At 43.2% G+C, this 16,940-nt stretch overlaps 1 protein-coding gene and 1 long non-coding RNA gene across 2 annotated transcripts in view; one reads left to right on the top strand and one right to left on the bottom strand.

Moving 5' to 3' along the window:
• The window catches only part of LOC102572314 (atrial natriuretic peptide receptor 1), a 53,239-nt gene that overhangs the window by 15,389 nt on the left and 20,910 nt on the right, over positions 1–16,940 (bottom strand). Inside the window, exons 8-13 of the mRNA XM_019490662.2 lie at positions 12,219–12,291; positions 11,229–11,376; positions 8,624–8,710; positions 6,879–7,022; positions 5,804–5,925; positions 4,319–4,460 (exon numbers count right to left, since the gene is read on the bottom strand). Of these exons, the coding sequence (XP_019346207.1) occupies positions 4,319–4,460; positions 5,804–5,925; positions 6,879–7,022; positions 8,624–8,710; positions 11,229–11,376; positions 12,219–12,291 (716 nt within the window). The remainder of the gene's footprint in view (positions 1–4,318; positions 4,461–5,803; positions 5,926–6,878; positions 7,023–8,623; positions 8,711–11,228; positions 11,377–12,218; positions 12,292–16,940) is intronic.
• The window catches only part of LOC132249460 (uncharacterized), a 38,988-nt gene continuing 35,737 nt past the window's right edge, over positions 13,690–16,940 (top strand). Inside the window, exon 1 of the long non-coding RNA XR_009460933.1 lies at positions 13,690–13,827. This is a non-coding gene — a long non-coding RNA (uncharacterized LOC132249460). The remainder of the gene's footprint in view (positions 13,828–16,940) is intronic.

Raw genomic sequence — 16,940 nt, 5'->3', positions numbered from 1 at the left:
ATTTATGTATATTTTCTTCCCCTTGACTTTTTGTTAAAGAACTTGACCACAACAATTTTCTGATCAGCAACAGATCTGACCTGCTTAAATGGGCAGATTATCTATGCTATCAGTTGAAGAGCATGGATATAGTCCATAGGGGATATGTAATGTACTGAATAGCGTCATAATTAATCTAGTGTGGTTTTATACACTGATCGCTTGCAAGGAGGGGAGCCATTTCTGGATCACATGACAACAAGAAAACCAAGGAGATTTTTAAGGAGAACAATTAGATGGTAACTGAAGCAAAACACCAGTGATTCCAGAATGCCCTCCCTGCCTCTGCAGTGCCAGCAGCTATGCTAGTACATGCTGGGAAGAAAAATAAAATTCCTAAGAGGAGCTAAACAATGTCAATTGGACCCAGGTGCTTTGGTGTCTGTATAAATAAAAATACTGAGAAGCAGAACTGAAGGGAACTGTGACTGAGAGCAGGCTTTGCATCTAAAATGCAAGGATTCTTTAATGACCCTACTCCCCATTCCTCACTAAATGCCCATTTCCCCATTCCATTGTCACTAGACGGTCCAAGGATCATCTGTGATGAATCCTGTTTTCATGCGCAGGCATCTTGATCTGCCACAGGGAGAATGGCAGAACAGGAGTAGGCACTCTAAAAGGAGACTGCCATGAGTTCAGATACTACAGTGGTGAGTGACCTCTAGATTTATGTCACCTTAGTCAAGCCAAATTTTCTAAAAGTTAGTATTGATTTGGAGTGCCCTAATTTTTAGTTCCCAAATTCAAGGTACTTGAGGAAAGGACTGAATACCTCTCCTTGCAAGTCAGGGCTTTTTGAGTTATGTCCCACAATTCATGACTCACTTTTAAAAATGGTGAATTCTGGATTTGAGTTCCACCCAAGAGAAATGTCAGGCACAACTAAAACCTACACCATAAGGCAAATCAGGTTTTAGAAAGCCACAGATTATAGTTACCTTACCTAGGATTTCCAGATCATGTCCAATGTATTTTGGCCAGCATTACCTATGCTCATATGTTGGGATTGCTTAGCATCTGTTTCTACAGACAAGCCCCAGTTCTGTTGCAAAGTAGGTGCCAGTCATTAGTAAATTTAGGACAGCCTGTGCAATAATACAGGTGCCATCTCTTTTTCAGGAACTTTCTTGCACTACAACTACATGTTTTGCCTTGCAAGGGGAACAAGAAGAAAGTATGGAAACCAAGGAGACACTACTGGCAAGTGTGATGCTTTTTGATACATGGCAGTGACAAAACAAATGCATAAGAGTGCTGAAAAACAGCCTGGGCAGAGCACCATATGGTTTAGGAGAACTAAAGCTAGATCCATCAAATCCTCTACCATCAGGCCTAGGACAGAAACAGAACAGCATAGCTAGGTTCAACCACAAAAAGTCCAAGCCATTTTGGACCAGCTTCTTCAAGGTATTAAGATGCTTTGACATGAAGATAGGCACCGAGTAGAATTTTCACTAGTATCTGGGAACTGAACTTGCTGGAAAGCCTGAGGTCTACCAGCTGGGTCCCTGCAGGTATAACCCCAAGTTATGTTTTATTCACTGAAAGGTAATAAAATCTAGAAATCCAGTATGTATATATAAAATAACAAGCTTTTCTACCAAACTTGTCATTTTGCTAGGTGTTAAGTGAAAATAGGGGAAAGATTAATCAAAGTTTCCTTATATTAGCAACTAATTTATTTTTAAAAAGACTAAAAACAGTAATTGAAAGGCAATTAGACTTAGTCACAGACAACCTAGCCAAAGGAAAACTAGGCTTTGAGGTAAACATTAGTTTTATAATTTCTTTCTCTATAGAATATTGTACATTTAATTCATACATAGTTTGGTTAGCTTAACAATTATTTTGACCACTCCCAATGTGATTTTGGCTGTTATTTTTTTACAAATGTACCAATAGTTAGAAAGCCCTGTCTGCATTTGAACAGATGGAGCCCCAAACAAAATCTCACCTGCATATTGAAGATACTGCAGACCTAAATGCCCCATTAGCTTCAACCACTTATTATTTGTATTTTGTTAGTACCAGGAGGCTCCAACTACAACCAGGGTGCTGGGACAAAATAAGAGAAAATTCCTACCACAAAGATTATATGATAAACAAAGTTGTCCCTAAAGGACATATAGGGTGCGTCTACACATCGCTGTAGGGTGACATTGCTATGGTGCTGTGCTTTAGTACTTCCTTTTGGAAGTACTAAAGCATGACATGGTACAGATGATTACTGTGCTGGGTATGCAGTACATGGTTAGATTTCGCCCCTATGGAGACATAGCTTGCGATAACTTGTAGATCCACATGATTGCTATGTTGCCATGGGGCGACATGTAGACATGCCCCCAGAGGCACAACAAGAGAAAGTGACTTGCCTAAAAGCAAACCGGAAATCTTGGGGAGAGCCAAGAAGTGACACTATATTTTTGGAATCCTAGTCAGGGGCCTTATAATCACAAGACTCTCCTTTTCCTCAATCATCTTAGTAATCTCTGTGTGTTGAACAGAAAACATAGCAGAACACAATTTAGCAGAACCTGACAAACAGAACCCACTTGACAGATAAGCAATTACCATGTGCTCAGAAAGAAATAGGAAAGTTTTTCATTTCCTCTATATTATGGTTATTCCTTCTGCATAAAAATATATTCTGAATCAGTTGTGTGACAAACTGGAAATCTGCTCCCTGCGTGCAACTACGCATGTGCCTGAATAAATTTTGGTGCAGTTTACATTGGAGACAGCTGTTTCCCGGGTGCAGTGTCTTCACGGGCACCCAGGACCACAGCTATTTGACCTGGGGTGAAGAAGCCCTGGCCTGGCAGAGGGTATGGGGGCTCAGCCCTGGGTAGCAGCAGAGGACAGTAGAGAAGCTGGCTGGGGGACGAGGGTGCTACAGTACAGTGACAGATGGTAGGTCCTGGTCACAGTCTACATGTGCATTTGAGCACATGTAATTACTCTGTTGTAGGATAGTATTTGTCCCAGACAATACTGTCCTACAGTGGAGTTAATTAATTTACTGGACCCTAATACTGGCGCACATGTGATGCTTTACTGGGGAGCTAATTAATCAACTCCAAAGTAAAGCGCATGTGTAGATGTACCCTATTTAAACCATTTTAATATTACTGGGTACATCTACACATGCAATTAGTACATAGCAATAAATTCTGGGACAGTTTGCACCGGAGCTTATTCTTCCCAGGCGCAGTGTTTACATGTGCTCTCAGGACTGCAGCATGTTGAGCCAGGGCAAAGCAGACCCGGGCTAGCAGGAGACCTGGGGGCATCAGCCTGCCAGATCAGGGCTGCTTCACCCCAGATCAATGTGCTGCAGAGGGGCTAACCAAGGCATAAGAATGCTATAGTGTGCGGTTAGCCGGTAGGCAGCCCCCACACTGCAGAACCCTTGCACCCCAGCCAGCCCTGGTGACAGTCTACACATGCACTGTAGTGCATGTTAGTGCTATCTGCTGTAGAATAGTAATTGTCCCTACAGTGGAGTTAATTAATTTACTGTGCTCTAATGCAAGAACACATGTAGATGGTGACACTTTACTGCACAGCTAATCAGTCAGCTCCATAGTAAAGTGCACCCACTGTGAACTAAGTACAGTAAAAGCTCCATTAACTGGCACCTTACAAGCCAGCACGTTCTATTAACTGCCATGCCGGCTTGTAAGATAAAGTGAAACCGGAAGTGCCCACCGTGGCACTTCCGGTTTCTCCAAGCCCCCACAGCCCGGGGCACAGAAGGCTGCACGGGGTCCACCTCCCTGTCTCTCGGGGCCCATGGGAGGGGCGGCGATGCCCCGGATGCAGCGGGAGAGGCAGCAGCCCAAACAGGCAAAGACGCCTGTTCAGGTTGCTCAGTTAACAGGCATATTTTGTTATCTGGCACCCCCTATTCCCCATGGGTGCCGGATAACAAAGCTTTTACTGTAATATTTTTTCAACAGAAAAACACAAAAGAAGCAATACTGTTAAAAAGAGAATAGCTATAAGACCTATCTTTTGATTGCACTTGCACTAGTGAAAAAATATCAAAAACATTACCCTGGATTTACATCAGCTTCAACAAGCTCTAGAATTTTACTTCCTATCTTCAAGTAGTGGTCCCTTTAATAGCTAAATTATTCTCTAAATGTGAATCAATCAACTTTTAATCACAATCAGTCAAATTCTCCTCTGATATAATGTTAGAAGTCAATTCAGCCCAATTAATAACAAAGGATATTTGATCACGAAGGAGGACACATGAAAAGTTTATCGTCACCTGTACACATCTGCCATAGGAGTAGGTTCAAAGTTCAACAGTGAATGCATCTCAGGTGGCAAATAAATCTGTATCAAATGCTGCTGATATGAACTAGAACCCCCAGAGGAATCTTCTTTCCTGTAAGACTGCAATCCATAGTCTGTCACAGAAGAAAGAAAGAAGCAAGTCCTCAGTAAAGATTATGTTGTTTCCTGAAACACCTGTAGTACTAAGTTGCAACATTATTGATTTAAATGAGTTTATTGTGGAAGTAAAGCCATCCCAGTTTCAACCTAAAGAGTTTGGTAGGTGGGGGGAGGTGTTTCTACTCAAATGTAGTTGTGAACGCAGGAACTGGAGAGCAAGTGTTGGGTGAGATTACCCAGATAGTATAACTAAGCCTTTTGATCCACTCCACATTGAATTGTGGCCTAAAAACCAGCCTATTCAACCGTGGCAGCATCATTTCAGTGTAAGACAGAACCAGTGTTACAGTCTTTTGCAGCACCCACTTCCTTGCAGGCCATGTTGAAGATGTCCAGGTATAGTTTCAGTTTTTTGGAGCAATTAGAAGCCAGCAGAAACAGGGTACTGAACCTACACATACTGGCCCCAGGATTAGGGGAATATAAAGGTAAAATGTGGAATACCGGGGCAGGGGATGTACAGTAACTTTAACACTACTTTTGGAGCCAACCCTCTGTTCTGTACGGTATAAAGCTCAACTGGACCCCTGGATCTGACCCTGAATTGGGATGAGGAGCCCACACTCAGCCACAGGGTAATCTCAGGCAACAACTTGAGAAAAAATACTTTTACTTTCATTTTCTAGAAACAAACACTATTAAAATTGGGAGTGGGGGAGGGTAAGGTTTTTGGTTCAGACCCATCTCTAATCAGGATATTCTAATAGTCTCATTTTTTAGACTACAACCCAAGTTTTACCCTTAGCAAGAAAGTGGCAAAGCTGTTGTCTGAAACCACTGAGATCGAATACACTGTGATCAGTTAAAGACTAAACAGTTCTGTAAGTCAAATTATCCTCTATGTTACACTGGCCAACACCACTGAAACTGGTAGGCCCTCAAAGAAACAAGACTGGTTGTGTTGGTGTAAGGGAGGGAGAATTCATCAGACTGTCCCTAGTTTTCTTTTACCTTTCCCTATTAAAGTGTCTTCAGGTTTACCAGTCATCAAACATCTTTTAGTGTTTCATGCTGATGTCTATAATGAGGTTTCCTTATGAATCAAATAGAAGATGAGGTGGATTTTGCCAAATCTGATGATGTCTGACTCCATCTCTCGTGGGATATGATATATGCAAGAGGGGCACACATTCAGTGGGAGGACAAGATAATATAATGGGTTTGCTCTGCCATTGTTTACTAGTAATATAGGCTGTTTCAGTTAGTATTCCCATCTGAAATGTCAGATTGCAGTACTGCTGGAGCAGTGTATAATTGGTTTACTGGACAGATTGCAAAATCCATCCCTTCTCTTTACCTGCGATTTTACAAACCCATCGGTCATCAATCACACAATTACTGGACTTCAGCTGTCCATGATACATTTTATGTTGGTGAAGATATGCCATTCCGTGGGCAATGTCTGCAGCAAAGGAAAACCTGAAAGGCACAAAGTTACTATTAACAAACTAGTGTCCTTGTGAACCAAATCCTCAGTGAGGGATTTGTTAAAAACCTATTGAAGTCAATAGAAGATTTTGAGACTTAAGTAGCCTTTGGATCCAGGCTCCCAAGGCTCAATTCTGCAAAGTGCCAAAGTAAGGACTCCTGTGAGTTGCTGAATGTCCTCAGTTTCCCCTTAGGTGACACACCAGATGGAGCACATGGTACTCAGCACATGATAGGAGTGTTCATGTTCTTGAAGGTTTTCTCAGTAGCTTCTATGATTAACCTCTGGCTACAGACATGCAGATGAGGAACAGATTTCTAAACTTCCTTATTTAACATGGAATGGCTATTTTTAAAGAGATTTTTTGCTGTTGCCCTGAAGCAAAGCAAAGAGAATGCACAGCTGGTGGGAATAAGGGGCAGTATGTATTTATAAAATAAATGGCTAAAGCAAAGAAGTTGTTTTTTTCTGTATTCCTTTGAAATCCTTTGAGCCTCTTCTGTGTACATGTGTCTTTTTACAGGTAACTAATAATGCTCACAGTATTCCTTTCAGTGTTGGACCTGTATTGCTCTTTTACACAGTTTAAGTCAATAGAACATCAGAGTGTAATAAGTCTATATAACATCAGTGAAAGAAAGGAAGCTATGTGGGATCCTAGACTTCAAATGGCATCATACCATAAACAGAGATGTAATGAAAAGGCTTGGGCTCAGCAGGAGTAATGTGGAATATAAGGATATCCCTGAGATAGGTCAGGGCAAGGATCAGTGGGCTTTCCTTTCTCTTTCATTTGCAGAAGAGTGGTATCTTCTGATCTACAACACATCACAGATTCATGTACTCCATGACTTTATCTATAATTGGCATCCTGTCTGAAACAGAAAGTGTCACCTAGCAGTGCTACTTGTGTCGCTTATCTTTTCCAAAGTCTTGTTTTTACCTGAAGCCCCAGTTTAGAGGGATGTCTTCATTGAGCAGAACATCATTCAGGCTCCCTTTTGGACAGTATTCTGTCACAATTGCAATGTTTGGCACCTCTACACAACCTCCGACAAATTTGCAGAGGTTGGGATGATCAAGTTCTCTGTGAAGAAGAAGCACAGGAATCACATCATAGAACCATAGATTCATAGAAAATGAGGGTTGGAAGGGACTTCAGAGGTCATCTAGTTCAACCCCTGCTCAAAGCAGGACTATCCCCAACTAGATTATCACAGCCAAGGCCTGCCTGCTCCCACATCTCTACACACTGCAGAGCCTCTGCACTGAGGCACCCTGCATCCCCAGCCAGGTGCTCCCTGGGTTGGCTGCTCCCCTGTCTCCTTGTGTCTCTGCATGGGGGCTCCACTGTGGAGCCCCTGCACTGAGGCACACTGCACCTCAGGCAGCTGCAGAGCAGCTGCCTGGGGTGCACTGTGCCTTGAGACAGGGGAGCAGGGCTGCCTGCTCCCCCATATCCACATGCCTCAGCATGGGGGCTCCATTGCATCATGTGCTATGGGGGGAGAAAGTGGTGGGTAGCTGACTGGGGGACAGGGTGCCTCAGTGCAGGGTTAGCTGGCAGGCCTGTGCTGGCCTCCCAGCTGGGAAGTGGCATGTGGAGACAGGGAAGCAGACAGCCCAGGGCTGCCTGCTAACCTGTCGCTGCACACTATGGACCCCCTGAGCTGAGACACCCTGCACCCCCACCTAGCTGCTCCCTAGTGGCCTGGGAAACAGCGTGCCTTGAGATGGGAAAGAAGGCAGCCCTGGGCGACCTGCTCTCCCATCTCTACATTTGTCCTGGCGAACGCCACATTGGTGTGGTTTGCACTGCTTTTTCAGGTTTCTTTTTTTATTGCTATCAGGAAATCCTGGTAGCGAATTTTGCCCTGGCACTGCAAATAAGCAGCACCGTGCACAAATTAACATGCAACTCATGGAGTTTCTGGGGCTGCAAAGAGTTAGGGTTGCAAAGACATCCCTGCATGTCTGGATCCAGCCTTGCTGGGTAACTTGCTTTACCACCGTCCTGGTGAGAATTTTTTTCCTGATATCTACCCTAAACTTCTCTTGCTGCAGCTTGAGACCTTTGCTCCTTGTTCTGGCATCTGCCACTACTGAGAACAGTCTAGATCCATCCTCTCTGTAACAACCCTTCAGGTAGTTGAAGGCTGCTATTAAATCCCAACTCAGTCTTCTCTTCTCCAGACTAAATAAGCCCAGTTCCCTCAGCCTCTCCTCAGAAGTCATGTGCCCCAACACCCTTCATTGGTATGAAGATGTGGTGCTTTGCCATATTTTTTGAGTTTTTTGTGTTCTTGAATATTCACAAAAGCATCTTCAATCAAGGTCAAATAAATGCACTGCAATAAAACATTTGGAGAAAAAAGAAGATGAACACAAGTAACAATAGGCAGGTCTAAATTTTCAGTCAAAGATGTACTAAACTTTAGGAATCTATCAGCCTGGCATGGGGAAGGCGCATCAGTGTTTGTAGCCAATAGCACAGTGATGATGATCACATTTAGTTACCTTTGACCTGAAGCCTAAATGATCAGATATTTACAGCAGAACTGAGTGGGTCATCTTTTGCAATAAGCCTGGAACAAGACTCAAAGTCATAACAAAATGTCTTAACTGATCTGCCACCATATCCTCCTACTGGTGCTCTCATAGCAACCCGTATTCAGTTTCATTGTTTACCTCACTTGCTTTACTTCCTTCCGTATGGATTTGGACAGAGTGAAAGTCTTTTTCATTATTTTCTTGATGGCGACTGTCCTTCCATCACTGCAACAAGACCAAGATGTTTTTGTAAATGCTGTAATCCCACAGTGCTTCACTGTGGGATTTGGGGATGTTTGGAATAAAAATCTGCAGAAAATTACACATTTTGAAGCTCATGTCAGTTTCTCTCTATATATTTGTGTTTCCCAACCCAATAGGTAAATTCTTCCCATTTCTACAGGGGTCACTAGACTAGCACAGAGCAGATTGGAGAGGTGTGAGGCAGAAAAAAGGAGCAGTGGGACCAGGAAAAATGGTATTCCCCTAGTCAGCACGTGGGACACAATGGTAATTAGCTCCTTACTCCACTTTCCCTCACTCTTTTTCAGCAGCTTCTAATGCAGTCTGCTAGAAGAATAGCTAATGTAAGCAGGGCTGCCATTTAAGTTTGTCACCCAAATTCTCCTCTCATCTTCTGTGGGACTCAGCATGGTATTCTACAGTGCAGATTGCAGTGTAGTGTAGAGAAAAATATGTTAGCTTTAAGTAAGCTAGCCTGGGTAACTGAAACAGTCTAGCCAAGGAAGCTCAGAGCTGTGTGGTCTACCCTACTGAGGTAGCTGGCTTCTGGATGTTCTGGGCAGCATTTTTCCTGGGATGTGAGAGGGGCCACAAGAAGTAGGGCCCTTGTCCATCAAACTATTGGAAGTAGCTGCTCTACCCTGAGATGTTTTGTATGGGTATATCATGACCAAGATCAACTGGTGACCTAGTGGTGAATACTGTCTTCAATTCCCAGTCCTGCAAACTGGTTTAAGGATCCAGTTTATAGATAACAACAATGTAGTACAGCATGTCATTCCTTTGTTCTAAGACCCTAACTGACTTCTACTTAAATATTACAGATGGACCTGCAGTAGAGCCTTAGGTTTAAACACACTGAGGTATTGAAAGGCGCTTGTACGTGTGACACCACTAACATGTACACATGATGAAAATATCACTTTGTGTGGCTTAATGGCATCACAATGTACATGTGCAAGACTTTTGAGGGGTTTTAAATGACTTTGCATTGTTGCAAACTAAACTACATCTGGATGTAGTTTAGTTTACAACTTTGCAAATTGCAATGATGCTGCTGTCAGCTTGTCCCCTGGCCACAGGACAGGCAGGCAGGCTCTGCCAAACAAAAGGATTGGGCCCCTCTCCCCTTCTCTTTCTGGCCTGATCCAATTCCTCCCTGAGCCTTCTGGGGCTTCCAGTGCCCCATGCATTGTCCCTGCCGCCTGGGACTGCCTAGGAATGGGATGGCTTGCCTGTGGGGCAGTGCGGGGAGGCAACAGGAAGGGGGCTGGGTGTGCTGGCATTCGGAGAAAGCAGCAGGGACAGTGCAAAGGGCGCTGGAAGCCCGCCAAGCCTGAGCTTCCACTCTGGGCTTCCAGCACCCTGGCACTGTCCTTGCTGCCTTCTCTGGCCTCCAGCACACCCAGCCACCCTCCTGCTGCCCCAGAGGCAAGCCAGCCCATTCCCAGGCAATCCCAGGTGGTAGGAAGGCAGTGGGAAAAGTGCACAGGGTGCTGGAAGCCCCGGCGGGCTTGGGGAAGAGTTGGATCCAGCCAGGCACTGCCTCTGAGCTGGGGCAACACCCGGCCTACTAGCAACCTACCAAGGCACCCCGGGCGGGGAGGGGCACCACTGCCGCAGAGGGAAGGACAGGGCCCCTAGTAGCTCAGGGGTCACTTTTCCTGCAAGCAGCTCACACCTCAGCTGGGGACAGGCTCCAGCTCCGACAGAAGAAAAAAAAAAAGGATCGGGCCCCCTTGTCATAACACGATGGAAAAATTGAAACGATTAGTCCTCAGGATTTTATTCTACACCCCACTGTTTCAATTTATGGGGCACAGAATGAAACCTTAGGGATTAAACCCCCATCACATGTATATGCACCTGAGAACATTTATAAACTGAGCTATGACTTGCAGCAATCTCATCACTATTAAAAATCTCATCAAGAAAAGAAAAAGGGGCAACCAAAAATAGTAGTCACTGGGGTGGGTATGGGAAAATCCCTCATGCAGAGCATGGGAAGAAGCTCATGTTATCATACAAGATCATATGAAAGTAGGGCTGGAAGGGACCTCACAAGGTCATCTACTCCAGCCCCTGCTCAAGGCAAGGTCATCTCTGACTAAACCATTCCAGCCAGGCTTCTGTCCAACTTGCTCTTGAAAGTTTTATGGATGGAGAGTCCACAACTTCTCTAGGGAGCATGTTTCAATGCTTGACTACCACCCTAGTCAGAAAGTTCCTCCTAATCTTCAGCCTAAATTTCCTCTGTTTCAGCTCGGGGCCATTGCTTCTAGACCTGTTCCCTACTAATGCAGAGAAAAGCCTGTCTCCATCTTCTCCATAATCATCCTTTGGGTACTTGAAGACTGTTATCAAAATAGGTTAGGGGATGGAGAATAACCCATTGTATTACTTGCATATGGCAATATGGCAAGGAATGACAGTCTTCTTGAACATGTGTAGCTATAGTAGACGGAATAACACAGAAAGAATGATTGTAAGCTAAGCCTACTATATTCCGGTCTGTGTGAAATACTGCTTTCTGGAGGTGCTGACAGCTGCTGTGCAGGAGCTCAGTGCAGTGATACAGCTGGCATTGGATTCACTGGGTGCATGGGGCACACTAAGGATGCTACCCATTGCAGTCCGTACCATGCGATCTAAATTGAAACAGTAAATGGCCATTGAGACACATGTGACTTTCAGGCACATTTAAATCATACACACAGAGGAAACTTCGCTTCTGCTCACACCAGAGTCTGGTCTTGTGTATACTTGTAGTAGAACTGCTTAATTGAGGATCTGACTATTAAAGCAAATGTAACATCAAGTCCCTGAATTTATTATGGCTCAAAGCCGTAAATTAGTGACCTCTCCCACTAACTCAGCAATTGGGGTAATGCTGTGCCACACAGAGATACTTACACTAGCTCAGGTGAGTTAGCTTCAGTATAAGAAACGGACTAGCATCATTAGATCCTCCTAGCCCAAGCAGAGGACCATGCTATTTTAACTAGACTACAATATAAAGCTAACTCAGCTATCTATACCCTACACGGTATTGCACCATACAGGCATTTCCATAAGTCAGTTTCCTGGCTCTCAAAATGATCGGCCCCCAGTGACTGACATTACCAGCACAGATACAAGATGTTCTCTGTTGAGTCCTTACTAATATTCTGTCGAGATTTGTTTTAAATGAGCAGGTGTGATGGGCTTTCCATCTACTTCCAGCAGATCATTATTTCACTGCATGACAGATCCATGTCATAAAGTTTTTTTTTGATAGTCAATCTAATTATTCTCTTCTTTTATTTCATCCCCTTAGTGTAAGAAACTTTAATATCTTTCCTTTCCTTGGAATTTACACTTCTTTAATCAGCGCTTGTCTTGCAAGTCATATAATCCATCCATCTGGCATGCAGACACATTTATGCATTTGATTCACTTATACAACAAAGTAACACTGCTAAGAATGCAAAAAAACCCAGTATTTACAAACCTTGTCTGATGTGGCGGAAGTCTATAATCCAGCTTTCATCCCAAAACATCTTTTGCTTCTGATATTGAAACCACTACAGAAGACATAACAGGTCAAATTCATTTCGGGGCTGGGGGGGAGGGGCAGGGGGAAGAGGGGGTAACTCCATTGGTTTCAGTGGAGTCCCTCCAGAAATGAACATGGCCAAAAATCATTAGATATATAGATATTTTAAAGTATAAAATCTACCAATACTTGAACGTATAAGATAACTCTGAGCAGTAACAAGTCAGGATACAACACTTAAATACAAACATCAGTAGTTCTAAACAATATGGCACGATAAATTAACGGGAGGATTTAGGATTTTGAAAAGTGGGATGCAGCTGATGTGGTACATCATCCCAAAGAATGCAACACATATTTTTCGTTACTAATATGCTAGGAACTTATGGCTATATTATTCCATTTACCATTGAAGCAAAAACAAATATCATTTTATTGGAATGTGCATTATTATGTATTAAAAACACAACAAACTAGGCAAAAAAATAATCAAAATACCATTTCATTAGTCCTGTAGTCATTAGAGTTAAATGTATATCTCTTTTTCAGATTCATAAAACAAAGCCTAGTCTTTTTGAGCATCTTGGCAGTGCATCCAGTGCTTCATTGAAAGTTATTCCACATCAGAATTAATGTTTACCTGAGTTAATGTTTTTAGCTGGAGTTAAAAAAAGTCTGCAACACAGTTAAATAGGAGCTACATTACTAGGAGCAGCTAACAGACAGCATAAATGCCAAAAAGGATAGCTTTTGATTAGTGGAACATCAAGGTCATTTAAAAAAGAAGGGAGGGTTGTTAAGGAGGAATTATGTAGATTATAATGAGCCAGGAAGTTAACTGAGTCTCTAACCATTGCCTAAATAGAAATGCTGCTGCTGCTGCTGCCAGGTAGTTGGTTTTGAACTTTGGGTAGACCGAGAAGCAAAGGGAGCTGCAACTGCACCAGTGCACCTCCCCCTGGATCCACCGCTGAATACATTTATAATAATATAATCTAACAATTTCCAACCATTTGTACTACACTTAGAACTCAACTCTGAAGTCAGCTAGGGGTGCATATGACCTCCTTAGGAAGACTGTAGGTCATGTTAAATGCCAGTAATATATTTTTCATCAATACAAACAGTGGTATTTTTCACATAATCAAATTTGGGGTCTAGATCAGCATCTTAGGGGGTACATTATCACATCAAGTTCGCTATCATATGAAACACTAGATTGGACATAGTCACTGCTTTGTTAATAAGATTTAGGTCTGTACCAGGGAACCCTAGCCCTGTTACTAGGAAGTAGAGTGGCCCCTTTAAGACTCAAGTCTTCAGAGCAAAGCTTGCCAGCAGAGCAGGGGTTAAAGGCTAAGCCTTGCAGGCCGGTCAGCTGACTGGGGGCTGTCAGGTGTCTGTGAAAGGGCCCAGGCCAGAACTATATAAACCCTAGTCTGCGCTAGCTAGAGGAGCCCAGACTGAGACAGAGGGTGGGCTCTAGAAGGCTCCAAGCAAACCTGCAGCAACTCTAAAAGAGAGAGCCACTGGCAGTGGGGACTCAGAATTGTGGAGCCCATGGGTAAGAAGGCTTACTGCCTACGTTAACTCTTCTTTGTTATAGCCCAGCGGCTTCCTATTCATGTTATAGTTTAATCCAGTGGTTTGTGGCTGAGGCTGTATAGGCCTCATCAGCACCCATGGGGGTGCAGCTACAGGAGCCAGAGAGCCTGGCTTCATAGCGGGTACAGCTAGACAGGGCCAGGGGCCCAGAGCAGATTGAATGAAGCTAGTGCCTCTAAGCTGGGTCCTAACCAGTGGGCCCTGGCTGGTAGGCCTAGCTAGAGTGAAGGGGTTGAGACCTCAGAGGCCTTGGCCCCAACAAAGGGACATTGTACAGATAACACCTACAAGGCATGGGGCGTGATAAGGAGAGGTCAGAGTTATGCAATTAGCCCTTAAGGCAGAAGCTCATTATCTCACAGAGGTGAGAGCAAAGACCCTGTCTGGGAAGCCCTGGGGCAGCCTCCCTTTTAAGAACCAAAGAAACACCAAGATGTGGCAGGTGAATGAAAGGGAGTCTGTTCCCAGAAGCATATTAAAAATATAAAAAGAAAGGACTCTGGGGGGTACCTCTAGGTGTGTGCCAGTGCATCTGGGGATGACACCCTGTTACAAGGTCCAATAAAGCTTTCAAATGCCATAAATACAAATTAATATAAGTACACATTCTCTATAGCTGATTAGTTATGCAGATGAAATTAAAATAATAGAAAACTAGGGTTGGACGCGACCTCATTTCCTGCTCAAGGCAGAACCATCCCCAACTAGATCATCCTGGCCAAGGCTTTGTCTAGCTGGGTCTTAAAACCCTCGAAGGATGGAGATTCCACAACCTTTCCGCATAACTTGTTCTAGTGCTTTACTATCCTCCTAGTGAGAAAGTTCTTCTTACTATCTAACCTCAACTTACTTTGCTGCAACTTGAGACCATTATTCCTTGTTCTGCCACCGCTCAGAACAGTCTAGCACCATCCTTGCTGGAACCTTCCTTCAGGGAGTTTAAAGCTACTCTTAAATGCCCTCCCAGTCTTGTCTTCTGCAGACTTAATAAATCTAGTTCCTTCAGCCTCTCCTCCGAAGTCATATGCCCCAGCCCCCTAACCATTTTTGCTGCCTTCTGCTGGACTCTCCCCAAGTTGTCTACATCCTTTCTGTAATGTGGTCCCAAAACTGGACACAGTGCTCCAAATGTCGCCTCACCAGTGCTGAACAGAAGGGAAGAATCACTTTCCTCAGTTTGCTGGTAACCCTCCTACTAATGCAGCCCAGTATGCTGCTAGCTTGCTTGGCAACAAGGACACACTGTTGGCTGATATTCAGCTTATTGTCCATTGTAACCCCCAGGTCCTTTTCTGCAGCGCTCCTGCTTTGCCAGGCAGCCCCCAGCCTGTAGCAGTGCATGGGATTGTTCTGTCCCAAGTGCAAGATTTTGCACCTGTCCTTATTGAACCTCATGAGATTTGATGCAATCATCACAAGGCAATTTATATACCAGGTAGAGAGCACCATTTTTTTGCAAACCATCTGAATATCATATTCTAGGTTTTGTTCTGCAGAAATTAGTTACTAAAAGACGGCAAGTGACAAAAGCCAAAGTAATACAAAATTCCTTGTGACATAATAAGAGAACTAACAGTACTTGGGGAGAATTGAGGGCCAAATCGAATCCATAGCTCAGTGAAGTTAACAGGAGTATTTCCATTAATTTCAAAGGACTCTGGATTGGATGGCTGATGATTACAGAAAAAGGAGAATTACATTTTGCCATGCAAGAGTATGATCAAACAAAATGAACTGATCACAAGAGACTGTAAGAGCTGATCCAATACCTTCTGAAGTCAGTGGCATCCTGGTATATGGAAGACAGGCTGACTGGATGGGCAATCTGTTACTGTATATGAAAAACTGAATAAAAGTGGCCTCAACATCTTTTTAAAAACAAGCTCGTATGCGGGCTAACCTACAAACATATACGAATGATCTTGTACACCGAAGCTAAGGAAATGAAACAGCATAAGATGGTAAAAGCAATACTATTGATGTGTCCCTACAAAAGCATCATCAAGAAATAGTTGTAGGAGGTAAATTAGACTCATTCTGAGTCTTCTGTAGCCAAAATATGCATGGATGAGATAAGGATTTGATTTTATCCCAAATCAGTTTAATGATAATTTTAAAATTCTTCTGAAATATGACACAGCAGACAATGATCAAGCTGCACTTTGTCAAGACGTAGAGGATGGAGGGTAAAATGTTATCATCTGCATTAGGTTGAAAGACCCTTAATAAAAACATGTTTTTGTAACAAACCAACTTTGAAGCACTATACAGAGCCAGCTCTGGACTTATATAGTGCCAACTTCCATGATCTGGGGATCATGCTTAGGAAATTTCAGAATGTGTGTCTAATTGTGGTAGTTCTAGGGCCCAGTTCTGCACTCTAATCAGACTCTCACTTTCTGGGATGAAAATTTTATCCAGATAAGATACTGATATCCTGTCTTATGTTAATAAATTTGTTAAAACGAACTGCCATGAAGTTTAATAACCATATAATTGATAACCATAATATTACTTATGTGAATTATGCTGTATTCTTGTGAGAAAAATGAAATATGTATGTGCCTACCACAGACCTTGAACACAGCCAAAAGCCAGTGATAATTCTTCATTTCCCATTCAGAATCACTAAACACCCCTACCAACATTTTTATTCTTATCCTGGAGAAAGAAGCCCACGGGAACAAATGAGGATTACATTGCAACCTGAAGGGTTACGGAAGTGGACTTGTGGTGAACTACAGTAGGAAGCTGATGCCACATACCTAATTATAGTGCCCCCACAACTCTATTATCTGAGTGTCTCCATGGAAGGCTGCTATTGATTTATCTTGAAAACAGCTTTGTGAAGTAGGTACAGATTTTGATTCCTATACTTTCAATAAGAAACTGAGACACCAGGAGATTAAAGGCCAGAGACTTTTAGACTAAGTCCCAAAGTCACACAAGAAATATGCAAAAGAATCAGGAACTAAATCCTAATTCTCTGGGTATCACCACAGTTCCTTAACCATAAAACAATCCATCTTTCCCTGAGGGAGAGCCTGCTTTCTTCACTCCCTTTCAGTTAAC

This window comes from Alligator mississippiensis, chromosome 3 (assembly GCF_030867095.1).
Source record: "Alligator mississippiensis isolate rAllMis1 chromosome 3, rAllMis1, whole genome shotgun sequence".
Classification (NCBI taxonomy): Eukaryota; Metazoa; Chordata; order Crocodylia; family Alligatoridae; genus Alligator; species Alligator mississippiensis.
Note: the sequence above shows the minus strand (reverse complement) of the source record. Positions and strands in the feature narration are given on the sequence as shown.